Raw genomic sequence first — 25,198 nt, forward strand, 5'->3', positions numbered from 1 at the left:
ACTCTAAGTTATATAGTAAACACCTGTTAAACAAATTAGAGGGTACCCAAACTTACCTTATCAGGAGACCATTGTAAATTTACTAGTACATTCTCTTCCCTAGGCTTCAACCTAGGTCTCCTTTTCCCGCATATCCTCCTCCCTCCCCCCCCCCCCTCCCCAATTATCTCAATGGGGGCCTCCCGGCCAATAGCACTCCCCCCTCCCTCCAATGGAGCAATTATTCCTCTTCCTCTTTGTGACATGGTGACAGTTAATTGATTCACTCGATCTTCATTAAAAATTGGCAATTTTCCACATTTGTCACCCTCCCCCCCTCCTGCATTCTGTAACCCCTTCCAACCCTCCTCAACCCCCACAAAGTGCAAACAAAAGTGCAAAGTGCACATGGCTAGGGAGCAGCATAGGTACAGATTATGAGTTTTTAAAAGTCAATAAAGTGCAGAATGCAGTATAGTGTAGGAGTATGTGCAAATTTGCAAGTGGGTTAAATTGCCAATAGATGTCAATTGATCAAGATTAAAGTGTCTTAGTGCAGAATTCCTGAGTTACCTATGAGATATTATTATGCTAGGTTTTGTTCGGTTTTTCCTTTTTTCTCCTGCTCCACAAACAAATCCAGTTCCACAAACAGTCTGCATTCAGTCAGTCTAAAAAAGAAGACCAATAGTAGATGTTAAAAAGATCAGGATGGAACATATACAGGACTGTTGATTAATCCAAAAAAGTTTATGGGATGGAGGCTCCTAGCTTGATGATACTTAAAACTCCCAGCAGGGGGCTACAGCCTCAGGAAGCTGGCTGAATCACCTTCTGTTGCCTCAGCAAAATCAACAGCAATGGAGGTGCTAGTAAGCTTCCAAAATGGCGACCATCTTTACTAGGTGGAAAAACAACCTAGGTCTCAGGATCATCTGGCTGCACAACAGAAGAGGGGATGGTTGCATCGGCGGCAGCAGCAATCACACAGGAACTACTCCAGTACTCTCAGGAATACCTTCTATCCAGCAACAGCAAAAAACGGCAACACTGCTCCACTCCCAGCAGTGCTCCTCGGCAGCGATGCTCCCTTTGTGCCGTCCGCTGCGATAGTAATAGCCGACAACGGCAAAAGCAGCTCTCTAATGGCAGCGTCCTCCTCCAGGCCTCCAACGGCGGCACAGGGCAGCAGTAGTGGCAAAGCAACAGCTGCGGCACTCCCCAGCAGCCCCGAAGGCAGCAGCAGCAACCACTACTGTGGACTCAACTTGTTATGTTTCAAATAACAACAACAACAACAACACCTGCGTAGTGATGTCGACAGACTTTACCTACCCAGAAAATCATGAGGCAGAGGGCTTCTGTTAGTGAAACTAACTGTAGAAAAGAGAAACATGCACTGCAGGTTATGTGAAAGGCAGTCAAGATCCAACATTGAGGTAAGTCAATAGTAGTAAATTGCTTAAAGTGCAAAAGACAAAGAGTAAAAACACAATCCAGAGCAGAAGAGGAAACTGGCAAAGGAAGGCTCCCCATGGACAGTTCCGGGGAAAAATTGAGAGCCACATTGACAAAATAAAAAACATGGCTGTGGCTCACAAATGGAACTCTGAAAAAGGAGACAGAGGGCCTGATTCTGGCAGCCCAAGAACAAGCCATTCGAGCCAATGCCATCAAAGCCAGAATTAAAAAGTTGGCAACAGATCCCAAATATAGACTGCAGGGAAGCAGATGAAACAATAGATCACATCCTCAACTGCTGCAAGAAAATCATGCAGACAGACTACAAGCAGAGACATAACACTGTTGATCAGATGATTCATTGGAACTTATGCCACAAATACCATCTGCCTGCGACAAAGAACTGGTGGGATCTGGCAATGTAAATATGTCAATATTTTTTGGGAGAAAGTATTTAGAGAAATAGAAGATATAATGAATATGAAAATTGAGAAAAGTCCTAGTATAGCCTTATTATCACTATATAACAACAAACAATTGAAAAAGGAGGATAAAGAAGCAATAACAAACGTATTAACAATAGCAAGACTGATCATAGCAAGGAACTGGAAAAAAGAAATAAATATACAAATAGAGGAGTGGTACAAGGAAGCATGGAAACTGGCAATAAATGGTAAGCTTACACGTATATTAAAAGTTTAAAAAGGTATATGGAAACAAAGCGATTTTGATGTTGTATGGGGTAAATTTGTTGTAAATGGTTTAAAAAATAAAGAAGGAAGGTTACCGCCACAAGAAGAAATGAGATTTTGGACAGATGATATGTAAAAGTTGTGGCTTGTAATGGGGGGAAGGGGAGCACAGTGGTGGGGGGAAAGGGGAGGAATAAAATGCTTAAGCAGAAGAATAAGATTATATGTTAAAGAGGGTGTTGAATAATATGTAACTGCTATAAACAAATGTATAATAAATGTAATAATTATGATAAAGCAATAAAAATATTTTTTTAAAAGAACTGGTGGGATCACAAGCCGGAAAAAGTTACAGAGAATGAACATGTCAAACTCCTCTGGGACTTCTGGATTCAGACAGACAGAGTTTTGGAGTATAGTACTCCTGACCTCACAATCGTGTTAAAAAACAAAGTATGGATCGTCGATGTCACAATCCCAGGTGACAGCAGGATTGCAGAGAAACAACTGGAAAAGCTGACACAATATGAGGATTTAAAACTCGAACTGCAAAGACTCTGGCACAAGCAAGTCAAGGTGGTCCCAGTGGTGATCGGCACACTGGGTGCAGTGCCTAAAGACCTTGGGCTGCACTTAAACACAATCGGTGCTGACAAAATTACCATCTGCCAGCTGCAGAAGGCCACCTTACTGGGATCTGCGTACATTATTCACCGATACATCACACAGTCCTAAACACTTGGGAAGTGTCCGATGTGTGATCCAATTCAACAGCCAGCAGATGATCTGCTGTGGACTCATCTTGTTGTGTTTCAAATAATAATTAAGAAGAAGAAGAAGAAGAAAAAGAAGAAGAAGAAGAAGAATACTCTGGGACTTCTGATTTCAGACTGATAAGAGTTTTGGAGCACAATACTCCTGGCCTCACGATAGAGTTAAAAGTATGGATTGTCAATGTTGCAATCCCAGGTGACAGCAGGATTGAACAGAAACAACTGGAAAACTGACACAATGTGCAGATTTAAAGATTGAATTGAAAAGACTATAAAGGTGGTCCCAGTGGTGATCGGTATAAAGATCGGATAAATCAGATCTCACTCGCTGCCACCAATTATAAAGAATCTAGCAAATCGATCTCAATCGCTGGAGACCAAATTATAAAGATCTATTCAGATCACTAATCAATGCTGCCATCAATATATAGAGCGACCACCAATTGTCAAGGGTTAACCAAATTTTAAAAGGCTTATTTACTTTGGAAGTATGCTGTCACCATTAGTTTCTTCAAAAGTTGCATTTGTAATCTTCAAACTTTGAGGCACACTTGAGTCAGGTTTTGATGAACAATAATCAACAAAGTTTATTATTTAGAATGGGTACAAATGCATCGACATCTTGGCTATTACAGAAAGTTGTGTCTTAAAAGCGTGATGGTTACAAGAATGGTTCTATCTTTGTTACAAAAGAGTTTCTTCGCTCCCTCCAAAACAAAACAAGAATCCCAACAGGTCTGTGTCTCTGCCAGAGATTCTTCAGTAGCCCAGATAAATCTAGCCTGATTCTATCCTGCTACTACCCAGCTAATCTCCTATTAGCTGTAAGTTTGCTTTAGCTACTTTCCTGGCAAACTCAGGCCTTTTTTCCTAACTCTAACACCACTACACTCCTAAGCTCCCTTTCTCTTCAAACCCCAAACTCCAACAACTCTCTATAACTTAAAATGCTTTTCCCCATCTCAGCTTCTCCTAAACTCCGCCTCCTTTTTCTCCCCCAATCCCGGCCATTCCCTGCTGTCTAATGCCTAGGACACGCCCCCCTGCTCTGAAACTCTATAAGATGGCGTCTCTCTTCACCAAAATGGCCGCTGATGTTTCGCCTTGCCCATAACTAATCCCACTAAGCTTACAGGCTTTTTCTAGACCCTCCATCCTGGCTGCTAAAAGGAAAGGGTTCTTTACATTCCTCCCCATCTCAAGATGTTTTGCGGAGTGAAGAGGTTTGCTGACCTCTTCCAAAGCAAAACCTAACAATATCCTAATCTACCTAGACCCTCTAACTAATCTGTCTACCTTCCCCATAGTACACAACACATCTAAATATATTCTACAATAAACACATTTGCAAATGTTAACATTACATATCAAGCAATCAATACAATATACACAATAAATACACTCCTGTGAAGAAAAAAACATGTTAAATACATTACAGTAATGCATATAAACAACCTATCCAAACATTTCTATATTCATACAGTAACTCTGTAAATATTCATTGCCCAATGTAAAACTTACATACCTAACACACTTCCATATAATGTATTTATACATCATACCTATTGTATGAAACATATACAGTTCACCATTGTAATGACGCCATACATTTTAAAAGTCTGCAATAAAACAGATTAATCATTTTTTAAAACATCTCACTACATTATACCTACATTACCTTTCTACATTAACACTTTCATTACTCAATGTGTTATTTGGTCTGGCCCTTGTAGAGAATAAAGTTGCTTTTTTTCTTTTACCCAATTCCAGTTCTCCTTTCCCTGATACCCAGTCTCAAATTACAGCCGGCAAATACACTCCCCACAGTACCACATTCTTCTCTTTTCTGTTCTTTGCTGCTGGAGTTATCTTCTTTCAACCTAGTCTTCCAATTATCAGGAACAGTTCTGCTTTTATCGAGTTCTAAGGCTTGAAATGAGACTTGCTTCAACGTAGCATCATGTTGTTGTGAAGAATCTGGAATTCGTCAAACATCTTTTCTTGGCATTGAAGAGAACTCGCCACCGTTGGAAGAACGAACAAGAACACCTTCTCTCTCCATTGCAATCTCATCACTGTAGTCTGGACAAACCTCCAAAGCTGGAAATTGAAGATTTTTCTTTTTATCACCATTAACATAGTCAGTGTATATTATTTTTCTAGACCGTCAATCAGCTTGGATTATATCCTCTTTCTCTGGTGTATGATTAGATCTTCTTTCTCTGCTTATTTTCTTTTCAGCTATAGACATATAGAAATGTTCAGGTTTAGTAAGGAGGAGCTGATCTAATGTTTTACTCTCAACAAAATGTCTCTCTTCTTTTTGACGGAGTGAAGAGTGTTTGAGAGTCTTCTTATCTTCACCATTAACTGTTATAGTATACAAGCTTGCTTCAGTCAAATTGTTGATGACAGCTTTTTGATAGGGTCCACTTAGATTCTTAACTTCAACTACAGTTCCGATCTTTAAAAGTTCTTTTGTGCGATCTTCTGGAACCTTTATAGTGAAGGAATCATGTTTGGAAGTTATCATAACTTCAACTAGTCTTTCAGGTGTATGGATCTTCGTTTCACAGAAGGCCCTTGGATATTCTGAACTCTCATCAGTTTCTACTGGCAAATCAAGAGTCTGCTTTTCTTCAGCTTTCTCTTTTGATTGTATATCATTGTCTTTGTCAAAAAGTTCGGCTGAGGTAATTTCTTTACGTGGAGCTGAAGATAATACATCTTTTAAGGTCAAGGATTCTTTTTTCTCCTCAGAGTTTATCACTTGCCTTTCCAGACCTATTGTTTCTATATTCTCTTCACTGGCTTTCGCTTCCCTGACAACCATGACGGGCCCCTTGGTAACTTTCTGTACCACTCCCTTAGCTACGCCATCCAGCCTTGATTCAGCTCCGCCATTTTTGTCTTTCTCATCCTCCTGAGCCGCCTTTCTAGCAACCTCAGCTAGCACCTTGGCTCTCTTGATGAGGGACAAATGGCCTGGAGTCCCTGGCTGAAACTCCTGGTGCCACTCAACAGCCTGTGCCACGACTTCTATGGCACTGTATAAATCTCCTCCTTCCCTCAAACATGTCGCCATGGACAAAACTAGATTTGTGGAACTCTTCAGCAACTCTGTATCTTTCAAAATCATGTATACTTCATGTACATGGCCTTGATTCAACTTTTGTATTGCCACAGTCAACTTCTCATGTTCACTTTTTAATTCAGCCATGCTTTCTTTCTCAGCCTCCTTTTGTTCTTCTGAAGTAACTGTCTGCTGCTGACTCTCTTGTTCCTGTGCTACCTCCTCTGTCATCTCTCTCTCAGTTCAATCTTTCTTGTTTTTAGGAGGAGCCATTTATCTCACTTTCTTTCTGATTCCTCAAAAGTACCATGGCTTTGGGCGATGCCATAGTGTCTATTGTATTTCAAAATGGCGCTAGTGATGTTCTTTCTCTGAGGTAATTTGCAAATGTCACTTTTTGGTAAAAATGTACCTCAGGATTATCTAAAAATGTACTGGATTTAGGTGTTACACGATCCACACCGCTGCAAACCAGTTATAACTATCAGATAAATCAGATCTCATTCGCTGCCACCAATTATAAAGAATCTAGCAAATCGATTCCAATCGCTGGAGACCAAATTATAAAGATCTATTCAGATCACTAATCAATGCTGCCACCAATATATAGAGCGACCACCAATTGTCAAGGGTTAACCAAATATTAAAAGGCCTATTTACTTTGAAAGTATGCTGTCACCATTAGTTTCTTCAAAAGTTGCTTTTGTAATCTTCAGACTTTGAGGCACACTTGAGTCAGGTTTTGATGAACAATAATCAACAAAGTTTATTATTTAGAATGGGTACAAATGCATCGACATCTTGGCTGTTACAGAAAGTTGTGTCTTAAAAGCGTGATGGTTACAAGAATGGTTCTATCTTTGTTACAAAAGAGTTTCTTCTCTCCCTCCAAAACAAAACAAGAATCCCAACAGGACTGTGTCTCTGCCAGAGATTCTTCAGTAGCCCAGATAAATCTAGCCTGATTCTATCCTGCTACTACCCAGCTAATCTCCTATTAGCTGTAAGTTTGCTTTAGCTACTTTCCTAGCAAACTCCTGGCAAACTCAGGCCTTTTTTCCTAACTCTAACACCACTACACTCCTAAGCTCCCTTTCTCTTCAAACCCCAAACTCCAACAACTCTCTATAACTTAAAATGCTTTTCCCCATCTCAGCTTCTCCTAAACTCCGCCTCCTTTTTCTCCCCCAATCCCGGCCATTCCCTGCTGTCTAATGCTTAGGACACGCCCCCCCCCCCTGCTCTGAAACTCTCTAAGATGGCGTCTCCCTTCACCAAAATGGCCGCTGATGTTTCACCTTGCCCATAACTAATCCCACTAAGCTTACAGGCTTTTTCTAGGCCCTCCATCCTGGCTGCTAAAAGGTAAGGGTTCTTTACAATCGGCACACTGGGTGCAGTGCCTAAAGACTTTGGATTGCACTTAAACACAAGTGAGACAGACAAAATCACTATCTGCCAGCTGCAAAAGGCCACCTTACTGGGATCTGCACACATTATTCGCCGATACATCACACATGTCAGACACATGTCAGACATGTGTCTGACATGTGATCAAATACAACAACCAGCAGAGTGATCTTGTTTGCTGTGGACTCATCTTGTTGTATTTCAAATAATAATAATGCTCTAAAGAGGATACCCTGTTTCTTTGTGTCAATCCTATTTCTCCTCTACCAGCCAGCTGGCCTTGGTGGTCTGGTATTATTATTATTATTATTATTATTATTATTATTATTATTTTCACAAAAGCACAGTATGTCACAGCGAACGAGATGCTGGATTTCATATCACAAAATCACAAGTCGAACACTTTCCAAGTGCCTAGGACTGTGTGATGTATTTTCGAATGATGTGCGCTAATCCAAGTAAGGTGGTCTTTTTCAGTTGACAGATCTTGATTTTGTCGATATTTATTGTTGCCGGCTGAGATCTTTTGGCACGGCACCCAGTGTGCCGATGACTACTGAAACCACTTGTACTGGTTTATGCCAGAGCCTTTGCATTTCAATTTTGAGGTCTTGATAGCGACTGAGTTTTTCTTGTTGTTTTTCCTCAATGCGACTGTCACCTGGAATGGCAACATCAATAATCCAGACTTTCCCTTCGTGGTCAACTGTGAATCGCACATATGGTATTTTCTGCGCCTGCGCAGACAGTTCGGAATCTTTTAGAAAACTTATTAGACACTTTTAGGTGGTAGCCACGCCCACTCTCCCCTTGAGAATATATATAGCCAGTGGGAGGGGCTACTACCTCAGATCATATCATCCGCCGCCATTGCAGCAGCTAGGAATCTTTCTTTCATTTTTCTTCATCTTTGACTAGCGTTTCTGCACGGCGTGAATTTTTATCATTTTATTTTTATTTTATTTGACTTTAATTTAATTTTTTTATTTTGTCATGGTTATGGTATGTTGACCACCACTTTCTTTAAGACGTGTCCCTCATGTGGAGGGAAAAGCTGCCCATGGATGGGTTTTTTGTGTCAGCGATGCCTGAGGAGAGGCCTTGGGGTATGATCCGGCATCTTCTGCTGTCTTTTTTCACCCCTCGGGCATGTAAGAGTCATGCTATGGCTCATCTCTTGAGCAGGCCTTTCCTTTCACCCACCCCGCGCCAATTTTCAGGGGAGTGGTGTTTGGGCCTACTGCCCTGGTGGGGAATACTACCGCTGAGGGGGCCATTTACCGTGATACAGCTGAAGGGCCTCAGTACTTTCAAGTGTTTTTTGTATCTTTGGATAGCCGTCTGGCCTCAGTCAGGCCCAAGGCTAAGTAGCCCAAGGTGGCTCCACCACCTACCGGGCAGAGAAAGGCCCATGAGTGGGCCAAACAGCCGAAGAAATCTAAAAAGGAAAGGCAAGTGAGGCTGTGGCCTTAAAACCTCACTGCTGCCCCTGGTGGCTGTTTCTGTTGCAGCAAAAAGCGCGTTTTTTTCCCCCGCCCTTGCTGACTCCGGAGGAAATGTGAGTGCGCACAGGCACTGATTCTTCCTGGGCTGCCCCTCGATGCAGGGAGCGTGCGCTGTGGAGCACAGATTGTGCCCGGGCTGCCCCTTGACGCATGGTGCACTCCGGTGCCAGCCCATGGGTGCACGCTCTCAAGTGCAGATCCCGCTCAGGCTGCCCCTGAGGCAGGGAACGCCCCGATGCCGGCCCCATGCGCACAGAAGCGTATTCAGTTGGCCTGAGCCTGCCCCTGGAGCAGGGAGTGCCCTAGTGCCGGCCCCTGGCGAACTCTAAGCCCCTCACCAGAGTGGTGCTTCTATTGGGGCCATCTACGGCTCGATGCCGCCCTGGGCGCCTCTCATTGTCCCGACAATGGCCCTGGCACTCCCATGGGGACCTCCCTTGGGCTCGATGGTGACCAGGGCGCCCCTCCTGGGCTCGATGCCTGGCATCCCTATCGGTGTCGCCAAGGGAAGCTCCCTTCGGTACCAAGCACTCCTGGGGACGCTCTCATGGCCACTCACCTCGCATCTGCTCTTCCTATCCCCAGAGGCCTTCCCCCTCGCATTGCAGGCCGTGGCCTCGAGGCTCTATTTTCTCCTCTTTAGGCTTGAGGAGCTGATACTGGGCTACTTGCAATGGAAGGAGATCCCTTTGATCCCTTTGCCATTCAGGCACAAGTTGGGAGAGGGGGGTCTCCCACTAGAGAAGGGGACCTATGGAGGGCCTTACTCCTCCCCCCCCCCAGTAGGGCGGGCCTTGGCAGTGTTCCCTGCAGGGACACTATTGCTACTTTGGACCTCGGGCTCCATTGCGGGGACGTTCCGCCTTCCCTGCCACTCAAATGGCAGCCTCCACGTCCATGGTTCTCATTTCCACCTTTATGGCTCCTCAGCAGACCTCAACTTCAACAGCGGTCTCTAGAGTTCATTTGTGGAACTGCACCAAGGCCCAATTTCTTCTCATTTCAGTCAGACCTCCTTACTCCCCCTGGTGGCGAGTCTTAATGCTATTGGTTTATCATATCAGAAGTGAATTGAGGATACAGTTATAATGTAGTATGAAAAACAAACAAGTTAAAAACTTGGCATGATGCTAATGTCCTTTGACCACAAGCTGGCTACTTGGAGTGCCTCTGTTGTGCATGTGTCAGGGCTCAAGCTTCATTGTGGTGAGTTGTCTATGGTATGCTCTTCTCCACACCGACATGCTGTTGGCTCCTCTTGCAGCCCCAATTTCTCTTAGGTCTTAATGCTGACTCTGACTCTTTGGAAAGCACCCCAGAAGCTATGGACACTTCACATGAGTCAGAGAACCCTCTTCTGATGCAGTTAATGTCTTTTCGGCTGTTATGGTGCGTATGGCAAGGCTTTGAGCTTACCAACGTTGGAAGCACCTATCCCAGTGGGTGATCCCATCTTCCCCTTAGAGCAGCAACATTCACCGGCTCCTGTAGTATTACCTTTGCTATCCATTCTTCTCGCATTTCTCTCACCTCTGCCAAGTGGGTGGCACATCCATTCGAACCTAATTCAACAGTGGTAGACATGGCCCAGGCCTATGGCCATACCACCTTGAACACGGCCAGTCTTGTCTGTTCTTGGAAGCTAAGCAGGGTTGGACCTGATTAGTACTTGGATGGGAGACCACCTAGGAATACCGGGTGCTGTAGGCTTACTAAGAACCCTTGATAACTCCATCAGACAAGGAGAGGTGACTTTATGGGGAGAAAGGTGCATGTTTTGGCAGGCTTATTCATTGGCCTGGCCCACTATGGGCATATATGGGGTGTATCAAATGTTGATTTCGTCTAAAATTGCCCCCTATCTAGACCACCTCTCTTGAAACAGACAAGAGGCTGAAACATACCCAGGGATGCATCAGACATCCCACAGATTCAGTTTTTGGTTCACCCTGAAAAGGCCACGATGATGCCTTCAACTCTTGTCCTCCTTCACTTGGAGCTAGTGCATTCTTTCTCACATTGAACTTTAAACACCCCCTTAACGACCTGTGTGGAGCATGTGTTGGCTCTTCTGTGTTGGGTTTGGGACTACCGCCCTTGGCCTCAATCTGGCATGGCATGCCTGGTGCAAAAGGCTATTAAGGGTGGTTACCCTATCAAGTTTGTAATCTGGTGTGCTATTAGTGCTTGACACCTGCTTCCCCTCCTTGTGGGGAGGCCCAGGCCTTGTTGCGGAAGGAGGTGATCGGTCACCTTCAGTGTTATTCTGTTCCCTTTTCCCCCATTGCTCCTGAGTGTCTAAGAGGGACGACGACTAGCATCCTATTCTGGGCCTAAGGGACATCAACCGATGTATCAGTTCTCCCAAGCTTTGGATGAGATTGTTTTCTACGATCCTTTCCCTGTTAATTAAGGATGTTTGGTTTGCCAGTACAAATTTCAGGGATATTTATTCCTTAGTAGGTCCCTTTCCTTCTTGATAAGGGATCAGGCCTTTTTGTTTGATATTCTGTCATTTGGGCTTCCAGTTGCTTCTTTTGCTTTCATCAAGTATATGGCCACTGTGCTGACCCATCTTGCCTCAGTTGCATCGTAATTTATCCACATATCAAGGACTGTCTATTGCTAGCTAAATTAAAACCCTTACTTTCTTCTCATATCAGTTTATGCTGTATCTCCTCCAGTTCCTAGGTCGGGTTGTCAACAAAGACAACACGTGACTTCAACTACAACCACAGGACCGCACTCATGCCTTCGACACTGTCCATATAAGCATGGTTCTAAATTCGATTGCCTTAAGGATGATCCTCATACCTTCTTTGAGACCATGAGAGGTGTATTAAACTCTAGTTGTTTACCCATCAAAACAATATCTGTGCCATTTGCCCTTCGGACCATCAAATTCCTCCAAGAATTCTAACCATGATTTCCTCCCTTTGGAGTTGGAGGGCACATTCGATGGGCTTCACTGCCCGAATAACTTGGCACGGGACGGAGTCCTCCAGACACATAAAGCACTTCAAACTGTTGGCGGTCAAAGAGCCCTTTTAGATATTTGAATCATTACTGTTGGGGCCTGTAGTCCAGGCCCTCACAGACAATATTACCACCAAATTCTTATAAACAAGCAGGGTGATACACACTCTTTCCACTTCTCTCATTAACCCATTTACCTATGGGACTGGGTGTTGACAGACAGGTCCACCTTGTAAAGGTAAACCCTGTAGACAAGAATACATTAACTGATCACTTGGTAGGACACTGGTCACCCATCACGAATGGTCCCTCTGTCCTGATGTGGTATGGTGTATACTCAGACTGTGAGGCAACTTATTACCATGTGGTATACCCCGCCTTGCTCAACCCCGAAGGGGACTTAAGGCAGCTTTACATATAGGCAGTTATTTGATGGCTTACAATTAGGATAAACTTTTAAAAATAGAATTTAAAACACAACAGGCATTAAAAAACAAACAAACAAACATTACTTTCACTATTAACCATGCTATCTGCAATCGTGTCCAGCCAGTCCTGTAGTCAGTGCAAGTAATTCCATATTCATCTATTGCACTACAACTTGGAGATAGATCTAGTCATGACAGATGACATGGCCAAGCGCTCTTTTTGTTGTATCAAGTCAGCCCCTAAATCTACCACGGGGCTATTTAAGAGGGGCGCTTTCCTCTGATAGGACCCATTGCTTCCTCTATGAGTTTCTCTACTGGTTCTCTTCGCAATCTGGTGGTTTCCAGTCTACAAGTGGACTATGTAGTCTGTATTCTCATTGCCCCTTGGTGGTTGCACAAGCCGTGCTTTTCTTCCCTCCTTGAGATGTCCTAAGATGAGCTGGTGAACATATGGAATCGCTCAAACCTCCTCACGTCTCAAGGGGACTGAGTCCTCCATCCCAACTCGGATTGGTGGATATGTCAGATGAGTTGGTCAGACCTGTTCCTCTCTTGTCACAACCAGTGAGGATTATCATAGAGACAGCCCAAAGAGCCTCCACTAAGTGCTCTCACATCTACAATGAACCCAGCTTCAGCCTTTGCTGCCTTAGGGAGGTTGGCCCATTTTCAACACAGATTTTCTGACTCTGAATTTTTGCTGTCTCTTTTGGATTCAGGCCTCTCCCTATCTTGCGGCCATATCTTGGTTTAAGAGTAAAGTGAATTTCCGTCATGTTTCTCAGACCTTTTGTTTGGTCTATTTCTTTGGGAGTTCAGAAAATTTAACCATCTGTTGTTCCCTTTGCCTTGTCTTGGAGCTTGGAGATTGTGCTTTCTCCTTGATTAAGGTTCAGTTTGGGCCTTTGGCTCATGCGGACGTTGGAAATAACTTCCTTGCTCTGTTACCTTGACATGTCGGGTGAGTGATCTTCACTCATTTTGGGCAGATGCGCCCTATTATGATTCACTTGGACAAGGTTGTGGCACACAGTGACAATACCCTTTCTAGCCAAGATAACCCCATGCTCCCATTTGTCTCAGGAGATAGTTTTGCAAACCTTCTCCAAACCCTCCCTCTTCCTTGCATCAGATGTCAGGAGGACTTTGGTTTTTGATATTCACAGAACAGCAAGACTCGGGAAATCTCCTAGGCTATTTCTAAAGTACTGGGAGGATGCCAGTGGCCTCCCAGTGTTTCCGCAACTATTGTCTTCTTCAATCATCTCGATGGCTCGTCTGACTTACCAGGTGACTGGTCGCACTTTACCTGGGCAGGTTAAGGATCATCCCACTAGACCTGTGGTAACCTCCACTGCCTTTTTGCGGGGCTTTCTTCTGGAAGACCTCTGTTGGACAGATGCTTGGTGTACTCTGTTCACCTTCATTATGCATAACAGGGTTGATACCTGCTGTCATAAAGGTGTATTCTTTGACAGAGCAATCCTCTTCTCTGCGGTGGCATGATGCCCACCAGCCGCATTAGTGGCTCGCTAGTCTACCATATGTGCGATTCACAGTTGACCACGAAGGGAAAATATAGGTTGCTTACCTGTAACTGTCATTTCCCGAGTGGTCACCTGTGAATTTGCACATCCCCGCCCATCCTCCCCACTAGTGTCATGCCTCAGTCCTTGATGCTGCTTCTCGCGGCGGAGGGAAGAATCTGAGGTAGTAGCCCCTCCCACTGGCTATATATACTCTCAAGGGGAGATTGGGTGTGGCTACCACCTAAAAGTGTCTAATAAATTTTCTAGAAGATTCCGAACTGTTTGCGCAGGCACAGGAAATACCATATGTGCGAATTCACAGGTGACCACTCGGGAAACTACGGTTACAGGTAAGCAACCTATATTTTAGGTTCTTGTGGGTTTTTTCGGGCTATAGGGCCATGTTCTAGAGGCATTTCTCCTGACGTTTCGCCTGCATCTATGGCAAGCATCCTCAGAGGTAGTGAGGATACTATATTTTTTTCCCCACAATCATGATGTCTGGTGTATTGTGTTCCAAAACTTTGTCAGTCTGGATTCGAAAGTCCCACAGTATTTTTGCATGTTCATTTTCCACGGCCTTTGTGTGTGTATGATCCTACCAATTCTTTACTGCTGACAGTTGGTACTTGTGACTTATTACTATTATTACTATTACTATTATTATTATTATTATTATTATTATTATGTATAACATCAACAAGTTGTTACATGAGTATTGGACAGTAACTCTTAGCATCTTTTTGCATAGCACATGCTGACTATAAAAGTCTCACCTCATCCCCCTCCCCCGGTTGGGAGAGTCACCAAGTCCTTTCCTGCTAGCTCAGCTGTCTGGCTTGGTTACAGGATGTTGTTGCACCCGGTTATTGTGGTTCTCCTGATGTTGTTGGCCTGAAACCTCTCCAGGCACAGCTTGAACCAGGCAGCCTCTCTTGCCCTTATTTTGGACTTAGTAGACCTTTTCATTCGTCTATAGGGCCTGCTAACTAGGTCCGGCCTTTTGTAGGAGATGCTCACTCTGTTCTCCATCTCAGCCTGCGATCCTCCCACCCTCTCCCTGCTGCAGGCCGTGGCAATGGATGCACTGTCCCTCGATCAGCAACTCCCGCCCTATCCCTTCTTCACCCAGACCAGCTCCCAGTCGCCCCATCAGCAGACCCAGGTGGCCAATGCCCTGCTGGCCAATGCAGTGTTGATGCAGACCTCCAGCTTGCAGGGGGGCGTCCAACTGCCCCCACTCTCGGTCAGTGTCCCATCCACCATCCCTCAGTCACCACCTGGCAGCCAGATCCAGACCTCCATGGACATAGACACCAGTTCGGTATGTTGGATGGGGATCTGGAGAGCCCAGGAGAGGCGGGAGAGGGGTTTGGTGGAACAGCTGTCCCAAAACTCCTGGGACGGGAAGATACTGCTCAGCCCTTAATAGATATGTATGTGTATGTATATGTGTGTGTGGAGAGGGGCTTGGCACAAGTATGCTCACGCAAAGCAGAAATTCTATTTGTCGTGTCAGAAGCAAATTGAGAATACAGTTATAATGTTTTTGTTTTTTATTTTAAAAAACCGCAAACAAAGTTAAAAACTTGGCATTATGCTAAATGTCCTTTGACCAGAAGCTGGCCACTCAGCAAGCAAGACTTCAAAAAGAGGTCCTCCATTGTGCATATGGCAGGGCTCAGACTGCATTGTAGTAGGTGGTCTGTGGTTTGTTCTTCTCCAAACTCACATGTCATGGACTCCACTTTGTGGCCCCATTTCTTAAGGTTGGCTCTATATCTCATGGCGCCAGAGCGCAGTCTGTTCAGCGCCTTCCAAGTCACATAAGCTTTTTCTTCTTGGTCTCTGTGAATGCACATACATGGAGTATCTGCTCCTGCGCAGGCTCCAAAGGAAAACTTCCCAAGTTCAAAACCCCAGGTTTTGACAGTATCCCCTCCCAGCACCCTGAGCAGGGCATAAAAGGTGCCCTACGCACACTCTCCGCAGTTCCTTTTTTTCTGCTGCAAAGCTTTCTTCGGAAACCTGATTTTAAGCATTGTTTTCAGTGTTCAAAGAAACTCCCTGACTCCGATAAGCATTCAAAGTGCTTGCTTTGCCTCGGAGAAGCTCACAGTACTTCATCTTGTCATCACTGCCAGACTCTGACTGCCCAAGCCAGAAAAAAGGCCCTGCCTGCCTTAAGGTTCTCCTTTATGAGCATACCTTAGTTCCTCCAGCACAGCCCTCGACTTCAGCTCCTTTGACATAGGTGTCTTCTTCGGCCCCCTCAACATCGTCTGTGATGAGGCCACCTTCGAAACCCAGGTCAGTCACCACATCAAAGTCGTCGAGACGAGCCCAGCACCCCAAGCTGCCATGCACTTTGACTACCCAGATGGTACCGGTGGGGCCTTTGTTGGCTTCGAGCTCGGTCGCCTTAGTCCGTTCCACGAGGTCTAATGTGGCAATGCCGCCATCTTCGTCAGCCATGAAGATAGCCTTTAAGAGGGCACATGAAGAATCCTGTCAGGCCCAGTTAACCCCAGCATCGATCCCTCCAACCCTGGGAAGATCCTTGGCTGCATTGACTGCTGCCCAACCGCCGGCAAAGAAAAAGCCTCCGCCGCTGTCTTCCCCCTTGTCCTCTTCTAAAAAGGCGACTCAGACATCCTCGACTACCTAGTCAAGCTCCTCCTCCCCACTTCAACCGGCTCAGTCGACCAGGTCGATTCAGGACCCACCATCTCAATCTCAGTCAGATGGCGAGATCCAAGATCCACCAATTTGGTCGGAACAGACAGTAGTTTAAGTTCCTCCCAGCAGCCACCTCAACCATTGGCACACAAGGTATCGACGCTGGAGAGAGGCCACCAGATTATTCGTCTGGCAAGAGCTGTACAAGCTTCAACACTGAAGCAAACTCCTCCATCTCCAGCTGTGGCCTCTAGGCCTTTGACGCCTCCACCACTGATCCCGTCCTTCTACTCTCCGCACCAGTCAGATGAGGAGGAGCAAGATAACGATGTTCACTGATTAGTCCACTCTGAATCGGTCATCTCGTTGGGACTTGACTGATTTCCCACCCATGACACCTACAAGGTCGACCCTCCATCCCCAAAGGACAATGTCAGAACTTGGGCCAGAAGTTAAACAAACCTCGAAAGCAGTCACCAACCCAGTTTTTAAAAGGATCCAAGCAGAAGCCTCACCAGTCTCACTTCTTCACTTCCCTCCATATCTTCTGGAAGTGATACAAGCATCTTGGAAGAATCCATCATCCATAACGCCAACTTTGAAACGCATTGAGGCCTGTTACCGTACCTATGATGAGGGGCTCGAGCAGCTGAAGCACCATCCCAATCCAAACTCTGTGGTGGTTAAGTCAGCTCAATCCTCTGGCAGACAGTCCAATGCACCTTCAGATCATGGGGGTAAACTTTTGATGTGGTTATATTTAGGGGCCCTCCTCTTGGCCAGAATGGTGAATTATGGCGCCTGTATGGGGGCCTACCAAGAGATCCTTTGGGAGAAGGCGCAGCCTTTCCTTGCCTAGCTGTCAGATGAAGACCTTGTCCTCTTCTAAAAAGGCAACACAGAAACATGGTTACAGGTGAGTAACCCACCATTCTGTGTGCCCAGGGGAAAGTTTCTCATCCAGTCTCAGCCACCCATTGAAGTTCCATGTTTTAACCTGCCACTTTTGGACTCTTCCTTGCTGTGGTGTTCCTGCAAGTATTTCTGTAGCTCTTAGTAAGCTGTTTCTTGATTTAAGCCATTGGCATGTTGAGGATGGGCCTTTGTCCTTTCATACATGGCTGCTACTTCCCTGTGGATATCAGGTGGTCCAATACCAGCAAAACAGTATAATTTCTCCAGTGGTGTAGGGCATAGAAATCCTGTGATAATGTGACATGTCTCATTAAGAGCCACATCCACTGTTTAATGTGGTGATATGTGTTCCACACTGATCATTTGTGTTAATGTTAAGCATTGATGTACCAAGGCAGGTGAATATAGCACAACGAAGCATACAGAATAATCACAGGGTATCTCAAACCTGTACTCATTTATTGACTCTATAAGCTATCTGGCACTGAAGCTGTAAGGCCATTCAATACCAATCAAATTGGCCAAAAGCAACATTCACACTGGCCTCCAACAGAAAAGAGTTCTTTCTTCCACCCTGAATATCATTCCACAGATATATAAACCCCACTAGCCTAGTTTCCAATAGACCTCCCAACCTTTGAGGTTGCCTGCCATAGATGTGGGTGAAACGTTAGGAAAGAATTCTTCTGGAACACAGCCAGAAAGTCCGGAAAACTCACCACAACTCAGTGGTTCCAGCCATAAAAGCCTTTGACTACACACTGCTAAAACACTTTACCCATACAGCCCAGAAACCAGACAACACTCTGCTTCTGTCCCATTTGAGTGCCATTTAGATCGCAGATCCTCCAAAAGCCCTCCAGACTTTTGTGGGCATTATTTGGGAATAAAGAAGTGATTCTGGGATGAAAAAAGCCAAAAAAAACGGTCTCAATACACCTCCTTCCGTTTTCCTCCTTATTTCTGGCATTTGTTAGGGCATTGTTCTTTCAGTACTGCTGGCAAACAGGCTGGGTTTCTCTCTTCGTTTTTCCCTGTCTCTCTTTCTCTGTGCCTCCCCTCTGTCCTCCTTTTTTGTGGCTCACCTGCACCAGGTGTACGTACATACATACATAACATGACTTACCACCTGTGTGATCTCTCTGTCTTTTTCTCTAACCTTCTCTCCTTTGGGCCTCCTAACACTGTGTCCTTCTGTAGGGCTCACTCCAGCAGTACCGCAGCAATGCTGGCTCCCCAGCCAACCAGTCTCCTACTTCTCCTGTCTCCAGTCAAGCTTTCTCTCCCGGAAGCTCCCCTCAAGTAAGGAAACTGCACTCACCAGAAGCTTCTGTTGCTTCTCATTTTGTGTTTTATTTTCTTTTTGTTTGTTTACTTAGTTCACCCCCCCCCCCCCCAAAATCTGCTTTTTTAACATCTCCGACTTTTCTCCTGTCTGTTGGGAATGGTTTCAAAAATGTATCCAAACGGGGAACATGGAGAAAGCTGCTTTGGGGATTGCACTGCCTGGAATCCCACTCACACATAGTGAAAGGGGATACTGGCAATTGACGTCCAAAAAGCCAAATTCCAAGCTCCGGTTAGGGACCTTATCAGTGAACATACCTAGTGAGGGATGCTGGAAATTGCAGTCCAAAAGGGTCACTTCCAGGATCTTGTTAGGTATTAGTGATCATGTCTAGTGAGGGATGCTGAGAATTGTAGTCTAAAAGGGCACCTTTCAAGAAAGGGATAAATGCATACCTGAGTATATGATAGCTGTCAGAGCTCATCTCAAATCCATACCTTAGGTTTCAAAACCTTTCACTGACTTAAACACAAGTATATACGGTAAGTCCTTTGACCCCCAGCTGAGAATGCCAGGCTTCCTTTAGGGCCAAGGACGACCTCCAGCCAATTCTTCAGAGTAGGGAATCTGGTTACCTGCTGCCTCTTTGCCTAGATGAGCATTGTATTTGGTACATTAAGCCATACCTTTCTTTCCTTCCCACAAGGTTGCCTAGGGAAAGAGGACAGCGTTAGCAATGATTTATAGAATCAAAGAGTTGGAAGAGACCTCATGGGCCATTCAGTCCAACCCCCTGCTAAGAATCAGGAATATTGCATTCAAATCACCCCTGACAGATGGCCATCCAGACTCTGTTTAAAAGCTTCCAAAGAATAAGAAAGAATATGCTGATCTACAATCAAAGCATAGAACTGTTGTAGAAGGGGATAAGGTGTTGGTGCTAAAACCCAGGGTTAAAAGAAAATTGGAGGTAGCCTGGGAGGGCCCATACACTGTAGTAGGCAAAGACTCTGAAGTGGCATTTGATTGCAAAGGAGAATGAGGAGGGGAGATGCAGAAAGCTGCATGTAAATAGACTCAAGCCTTATTTCTGCAGGGCCAGTGTGGTTTTGCAACTTTCCCCAGAGACTGAGGGAGAAATATCCTTGTCTGGTTGGGGGAGGGTTGATACAGAATGTAACTTGCCTTCAGTAGAGGGAAGTGAAAACCTCTCTGCTACAGAGAAGGAGCAGCTGAGAGAATTATTACAACAATATGGGGGAGTGTTTTCGAATGTGCCAGGGAGAACCAACTTAAACACGGGGACAGCTGACCCCATTGCAGCTTCACCCTATAGAGTAACTGGGGAGCAGGCACGGGTAATCTCTAGAGAAATCCAAGAGATATTGAACTTGGGACTTATTAAACTATCTAGTAGTCCTTGGTCATCGGCCGTAGTACTAGTACCTAAGCCAGATAATACTGTGAGGTTTTGTGTAGACTATTGTAGCTTAGATCAGATAACAACCTCAGATGTCTATCCAATGCCCAGGATAGACGATCTGATAGAAACCATTACTACCCAGAGGTGGCCCTAGGTAATTTTCAATGGTAAGCAAACAGTATTTTGTGTCCCCCCCCCCCCCCCGCCAAACCAATCACTGATATATGGGTATGGGTATGGGCATGGACAAATTTTGTCCAAAACACATGGAGGGCCGAAGTTGGCCCATGCCACACACACACACACACACACACACAGGGCCGGCCCTAGGTAATTTTCAGCAGTAAGCAGGGGCGCCACAAGAGCGCCTCTCAATTTAATGCAGTTCATCCTTGCTGCTTGGGATTGGGTTCTTCTGGGAGTTGTAAATACTACAAATAACTGTTTTCCACCATATTCAGAATTATAGAACTGCCATCCGATTGGGAGCAAGGAATGCGCACGCATGCACGCTCACACAAATTGGGATCTAAACCAGCAGATATTTGTGTCTCTGAAGGCTTTCACTTTAGGGCATTAGTCTGGAGCCAGGGAGGAAAATGGCCACACAGATCATTTCATGCAGTTTCAAATTGGTTTCGCTGTGTGTGCGGATGGAAAACCTGCTTGATGCTGGAATGGGGTTTACACAAACAGCAGAGCATTGATGCTCACATAGGACTTGACTTTGTGGAAATTTTGTTGCCTGCCTTTGAAGTCCATATAACGCTCAGTGTGGATTGAGGGCCCTTCTACCACACTGCCATATCAAATACTGATGGTCTGCTTTGAACTGGATTATATGGCAGTCTAGACTAACATAATCAGGTTCAAGTGAGATAATGTGGCTTATCTGATTTAATAATCTGGATAATGTGGCAGTGTAGAAGGGACGTGGGGACCTCAGCGACATTACCATATAAAATCCAGATTTATCTGCTTTGAACTGGATTATATGTATCTACACTCACAAATTCCAGCTCAAAGCAATTTTTTGGATTTTATATGGCAGTATATAGAATCATAGAATCATAGAATCAAATAGTTGGAAGAGATCTCATGGGCCATCCAGTCTAATCCCCTGCCAAGAAGCAGAAATATTGCATTCAAATCACCCCTGACAGATGGCCATCCAGCCTCTGTTTAAAAGCTTCCAAAGAAGGAGCCTCCACCACACTCCGGGGCAGAAAATTATACTGCTGAACGGCTCTCACAGTCAGGAAGTTGTTCCTCATGTTCAGATGTAATCTCCTTTCTTGTAGTTTGAAGCCATTGTTCCGTGTCCTAGGCTTGGAACCCAAAGTGCTGAAGCAGTGAAAAACTGCCCCGGTTAATATCTTCCAAATGGCCTTTGTGAACAGCAGAGTTATTAAAAAGTGCAAATTTAGGAATCCCTAGAGCAAGGTTTATGCAGACTCAGGCAAAGTGATGACATGTCCTGGTTTTGTAATGTAATGATAACTGGCCAGTAGGAAATGAAATGGTCCAATTATACTTGGTGGTTTCCATAATGCGTTTGTCACCACAGTAAGTCGGTTCAAAAGAGCAAAGGGAATTTTCTGATCATTTCTTGGCTCCCACCAATTCAAGATGTTTGGATTTACCGTATTTCATCACATAATAGTCACTTCCCTGCCTTTTTATAAAAAAGGGGCATGCGACTATTACATGAGGAAAAACCTGCCTTCGATTCTCCATTTTCTGTTGTTTTTAAATAAAATGCCTTACCTGAAAAGGGAAGGTGGAGAAGGGGGGATGATCTAGCTTCAAACAAACATCTCAGTTTCTGTTGGTTTATTTTTAAACTGCAAAGCCATTTGGGACTGATATTTCCTTCCTTTTTTTTTCTGAAGGCCTTGTGGCATTCCTTCCTAATGCCATGACCATTTAATACAGTTCCTCATGTTGTGGTGACCCACAACTATAAAATTATTTTCATTGCTACTTCATAACTATTATTATTGCTAATATTACTGTTATTGTTAGCTATTGTATTATTTTTATACTATGAATATGGAATTATTAATATTGCTAGTATTACTATTTTATTTATTTATTTATTTACACATTTTGTTTGCTTAGAATTGATGTGTAAAACAACTTCAGAGCTATATAGAGCAGGGGTCCTCAAACTACAGCCCAGGGGCCAGATCCAGCCCACTGAGGGCATTTATCTGGACCCCTGCCTCCCACTCAGTGGAATCAGTCTTGGCTCTGTTAATGCAGAGCTCCTTTCATTATTTCTGTCTCCCCCTCACACTCTCTCTCGCTTTCTCCCCATTTCAGTCTTTCCCCTTTCCCCTCCCTTTCTCTTTCTCTTTTGCCTTTCTTTCTTTCTTCCTCTTTTCTCTCTCCATTTCTCCTCTTTTTTATATCCCTTTCTTCTCCTCCTTCTCCTTCTCCTTCTTCTTCCTTGAAGGAGGTGGAGGAGGTGGTGGGTCTGGAGCGCTGAAGTTGCTGCCTGGAAGAGCGGAGGCAAGAGAATTTCTTGCCTCTGCTCTTCCAGAAAAGACACAGAGCTGTGCAGCTAATAGGCCTCCCCTCACCATCCAACCCTCCCTCTTTCCTTCCACCTCTACCTGGGCACAAGGCTAAAGGTAGGTAGGAGTCCCTGCAACCCCCCCCCCCCAAGTTAAAGAGGAAGGGGAGAGTGGGGATGGCAAAAACAGCAGCATCCCGGAGGAAAGACCAAAACCTTGGCTTCTTTTTCTTCCCCTCTTTGTCCTCTGTTTCTCTCCAGCAAATCTGTGCTCCTCCTGTGAAAACAGTCGGTAGATGGGCTGTTAGAAATTGTGGAAATTGAAGTCCAACATACAAGGAGGGCCCCAGTTGGCCCATGCTTGCTTTAAAGAATACCAGTGATATTTATTTCTGTTGTAATGTTTCATATATTTTTTGATTTGAAATTGTATTGAAATGTAAGCTGCTTTGGCTCTTTCCACACACAGCTTTATAAAATCCACACTGAACTGGTTTTATGGCAGTTGGACTCAGATGATGCAGTACAAAGCAGATATTGTGGATTATCTGCCTTGATATTCTGGGTTATATGGCTGTTTGGAAGGGCCCTTTCAGGGCCCTTCCAGACAGGCTCTATATCCCAGGATCTGATCCTAGGTTTTCTGTTTATCCCAGGTTATTTGGCAGTGCAGACACATATAATCCACTTTAAAGCAGAAAACCTGGGATAAGATTCTGGGAAATAGGGCCTGTCTGGAAGGTCCCACAGTTTCCCTGTGAAAACAAAAAGTGATGGTGTATAAACAAACATAATAATAATAATAAAGTCCTCCTCTTCTGATCTCCTGCTTGGAGAACAAAAATCTGTTCCTGATTTGAAAGTGCTATTTCCTGTTTAATTGTGTGGCCCTTACTTTGAAAGTAGTTGTCCTCCTCCAGAAAGTTTGTTTGTGTTGCTGCCACAAACTATGATGAATCTATTGGTCGTGGGAGTTCTTTATGCCAAGGTTGGTTGAAATCTATTATTGGGGAATTCAGAATGCTCTTTGATTTCAGGAGCTACTGCAACTCCCTCATGTCTAAGTGTATTTTAACCAAAGCTCTCCAGTATTTTCTGTTGGGCATGGAAGTTCTGCATGTCATGTTTGGTTCAGTTCCATTGTTGGTGGAGCTCAGAATGCCCTTAGATGGCTGGTGAACTATAAATCCCCATATGAATAAAACACCTTAAATCTCCAACCAGATCTAGATTAACTGATCCACACTTGCAGCATTTGTTATGACTAGCAGTGACAAATATGGAACCGGACATTGACCATCTCATTACATTAACCAAAAGTAGGCCCATAGTTCCCACTGAAATACTGATACTTGTTCTTCACATTAAATATTGCATTTGTCCCCGTTTTGTTTTGTTTTTTTGTTTTTTTGTTTTTTTTTACTTCAAAATAAGATATGTGCAGTGTGCATAGGAATTTGATCATAGTTCTTTTTCTTAACAATAGTCTGGCCTCTAACAGTCAGAGAGACAGTGAACTGGCCTCCTGTTAAAAAAGTTTGAGGACACCTGGTATAGAAGAAGCAAGCTGAAAAGAGGAGGAAGAAGCCCTTAAGCGACTGTTTCATGAAAGCTTTGAAGCTGCTATTTCATTCTCTTCCAAACTGCCAGTTTGGTTCACAATCCTCTTTAACATTCAGCCTTTTTAAAGATGTCTTCATTCAAGAGGTTCTCAAATAGAGATCCACTCTCCACAGAAGGTTAACCCTTGTTTTGTTCTTCTGCAGCAAACGTCCATCTTGGGGAGTGTCTTTGGAGACTCCTGTTACGATCAGCAGATGACGGTCAGGCAGGCAAATGCCTTGTCCAACCAGGTGAACAAACCTTATGTTTCCCTACACAAATCTGCTTTATTTTATATATGTACTAGATTGGGTCCCTGGCATTGACTGAGTTATTTTTAAAAGTCGGGGTTTTTTAATTTTACAAAATGCATAAGGTTGTGGGTTAACTACAACTCACATAATGCGAAGTTTATTTATTTATTTTATTTGTTTGTTTATATACTGCTTTTCTCAGCCCTTGGGCGACTCAAAGCGGTTAACAATAGCATAATTCAATGCTCAACATCATAAAAAGAGTTAAAAAACAATTAAAACAATGATATAAAAAACAATCAGTTAAACATAACTATAACATCTCATTAGCGTCTCATAGGCAGAATCAAGATCCAATCTCATAATCCGTTAACCCCCTGAAAATCCATCAGTACTTAAACGTTTGTCATGTTGGGCAAGTTTGCTCTCGATGTATCATTAGTGGGGTTTAGTGTGTTATCTGACAGTAGGACAAACTACAACTCCCAGAAAGAAAGGTCAGTTGCCCCCCACCACCACCACCACCCCCAAGCCCCTCCAGTAATCAATTTTTGGCATATCAGGTATGTGTGCTTGGTTTGATCCAGATCCATTGGTGTTTGGTTTTACAATGCTCTCTTTGTCTAGGTGAACTACAGCTCCCCCAAATCAAAGCACATTTCCTCCAGTATTTTTTGCTGGTCTTGGGGG

The 25,198-nt window shown here is 44.3% G+C and overlaps 1 protein-coding gene and 2 pseudogenes across 5 annotated transcripts in view; 2 read left to right on the forward strand and 1 right to left on the reverse strand.

Annotated features, from left to right (window-relative positions):
- LOC137095189 (CREB-regulated transcription coactivator 1-like) overlaps positions 1 to 25,198 on the forward strand; it is a 308,991-nt gene that overhangs the window by 244,018 nt on the left and 39,775 nt on the right. For 2 of the 5 annotated variants that reach the window (XM_067461562.1, XM_067461560.1), the window contains 2 exons: positions 18,624 to 18,725; positions 24,419 to 24,505. In XM_067461562.1, the coding sequence (XP_067317663.1) occupies positions 18,624 to 18,725; positions 24,419 to 24,505 (189 nt within the window). Of the gene's footprint in view, positions 1 to 14,898; positions 15,154 to 18,623; positions 18,726 to 24,418; positions 24,506 to 25,198 lie in introns of all 5 variants that reach the window. The other 3 variants (XM_067461563.1, XM_067461561.1, XM_067461564.1) reach the window with 2 other exon arrangements.
- Positions 4,662 to 6,209, reverse strand: LOC137095270 (AT-rich interactive domain-containing protein 4B-like; annotated as a pseudogene).
- LOC137095758 (5S ribosomal RNA) lies at positions 10,485 to 10,603 on the forward strand (annotated as a pseudogene).

Source organism: Anolis sagrei, chromosome Y (assembly GCF_037176765.1).
Source record: "Anolis sagrei isolate rAnoSag1 chromosome Y, rAnoSag1.mat, whole genome shotgun sequence".
NCBI classification, from domain to species: Eukaryota; Metazoa; Chordata; class Lepidosauria; order Squamata; family Dactyloidae; genus Anolis; species Anolis sagrei.